This window comes from Malus domestica, chromosome 14 (assembly GCF_042453785.1).
Source record: "Malus domestica chromosome 14, GDT2T_hap1".
In the NCBI taxonomy this organism is placed as follows: Eukaryota; Viridiplantae; Streptophyta; class Magnoliopsida; order Rosales; family Rosaceae; genus Malus; species Malus domestica.
Window position 1 is genome coordinate 10,066,423 of NC_091674.1, and position 2,020 is coordinate 10,068,442.

Consider the following 2,020-nt stretch of genomic DNA (forward strand, 5'->3'; position numbering starts at 1 on the left):
AGAAAGAGGAAGATTCTAAAACGATTTATAAGAAAAGATATGGTGTATTTAGAATTAACATAAGATTTGATGTAAAATTGATCGCAATGATGTTCTGAAATTTATACAACTCATCTACTTAATGAGATAAAACTTAATTGTTTTGTTAATTTTGACGAAAGTTTGCATATTTTGATTTCATAATAGTTTTAATAAGTCACTAATTTTTTATTTTTTATTTTAGTTCAACGTATCAATTTCGACTCACATGATAAGCAAGATTTTAGCGAGTTAGAATAAAATTGTCGCAAACACAACTAGTTGTAAAAAGAATATATTAAATTTTTTGTTTTTTTCCTATTACTATTAAATTGGCATAATTAGCGGGATATTAAGTTAACGGAACAGTGCAATGTTGTAATTATTACATATATAAATCAGCCGATTGAAAAGGTTCACCCACGAAGCTTCCTGGAAGTTGCCATGGCAGTGCCTTCACTCCCACCATTTAACCCCCCCATCCCTTCCTTTCTGCTTCCCATCTCTTCCTTTCTCTCTCCTCCTCCTTCATCATCATCGTCGTCATCATCATCATCATCATCCTTTCTCTCTCTCTACAACTTCTTCCCCCATCTGGGTTTTCATCTTCAACCATGAAGCTCATCAAAATTAGCTCCAAAGATCTCAGTCCGAAACGCCTCTTCCGGTCCAAGAAGGACCGGTCCTCCGTGTCCCGCTCCGATCCGCCGTCTTTCGGTTCCGGAACGGATTCTTCCTCCTCCTCTTCCTCAGACTCAATTCACAAGCCCGGAGCCGGAGCCGGCGGTATCGCCACGCCCACCAGCGTTTTGCCCGAAAAATCGGGTGACTGGTCCGATTTTTCGGCTGATCTCGACATGGCCCAAGCGTTTAAGCTTATAGACCGGGACAACGACGGAGTGGTGTCGAGGAAAGAACTCGAGGCGCTTCTGAGCCGGCTCGGGAACGACCCGCCGAGTCAAGAGGAGGTGACGTTGATGCTGAGCGAGGTGGACCGAGACGGCAACGGTTCGATAACCCTTGAGGCTTTATTGAACCAGGTCGGACCGGTGTCCGGTCCAGCTGCCGACTCGGAGCTTCGGGATGCGTTTGAAGTATTTGACACGGATAACGACGGCAAAATATCGGCGGAGGAACTTTTGAGGGTTTTCACGGCTATCGGGGACGAACGGTGCACGTTAGAGGAGTGCCGGCGTATGATAGACGGCGTAGATAAGGACGGGGATGGGTTCGTGTGCTTTGAGGAGTTTGTTCATATGATGGAACTGCAGAGATGATGATGATCATGTTGCATCTGACGTTTAGCGAGTCATAAAAGTCGTGATTTTCTTTTTCTTTTTTTTTTAATGATAATGGATGTATGGTATTTAAGGGTGTCTAAAAAATATTGAAATGATCAGAGGATCTGACGCCTTGGATTTAATCAGTCTCAAACTACATTTGTTCTACGCTCATTTTCTTTGTTTGCCTCCTTTATTTTTTAATTTTTTTTGGCTCAATGTTCTTCCTTTTTTTTTAATCTCCTATTTCAAGTAAAAAGCAAAGAACACTGAATGATATTATTATGTTTCTTTAAAAAAAAAAAAGATAATTTGTGATAAGTCATGGTTATCCACTATATTCAAAAGTCGGAAAGATTTAAAAGAAGCATTTCAACTTTCTTTTATCGGGTCGGAAAGATTTACAAAAGCATTTCAGCTTTCTTCTTATTACAAATTTAGCTTCTATACCAGCGGGTTTCGAATCCAAAGTCTTTAATTTTTATTTATGTTAGAGAGATTGTGTTTTTTAGTTAAATAGTTAGATGTTTAGACGGTAAAATTGATGTAGCGAATTTGCAATAGGGTATATAAAAATGATTACTATAACTATTGAGTTAAATAATTAATTGTTTAATCTGTAAAATCGGTGGAGTGAACTTGCACTATGGTACATGAGAATGATTGTGCACAATTTGCACTATGGTACATGAGAATGATTGCGCACAAAATTGTGATAAAGT

General features: G+C 39.1%; 1 protein-coding gene across 1 annotated transcript; it reads left to right on the forward strand.

Moving 5' to 3' along the window:
- The first annotated feature begins 401 nt into the window (after window positions 1-401).
- Window positions 402-1,472, forward strand: LOC103454558 (probable calcium-binding protein CML36). The gene has a single exon (XM_008394154.4). It carries the CDS (start codon window positions 633-635, stop codon window positions 1,293-1,295), a length of 663 nt encoding a protein of 220 aa, XP_008392376.2. The 5' UTR covers window positions 402-632; the 3' UTR covers window positions 1,296-1,472.
- The last annotated feature ends 548 nt before the right edge of the window (window positions 1,473-2,020 follow it).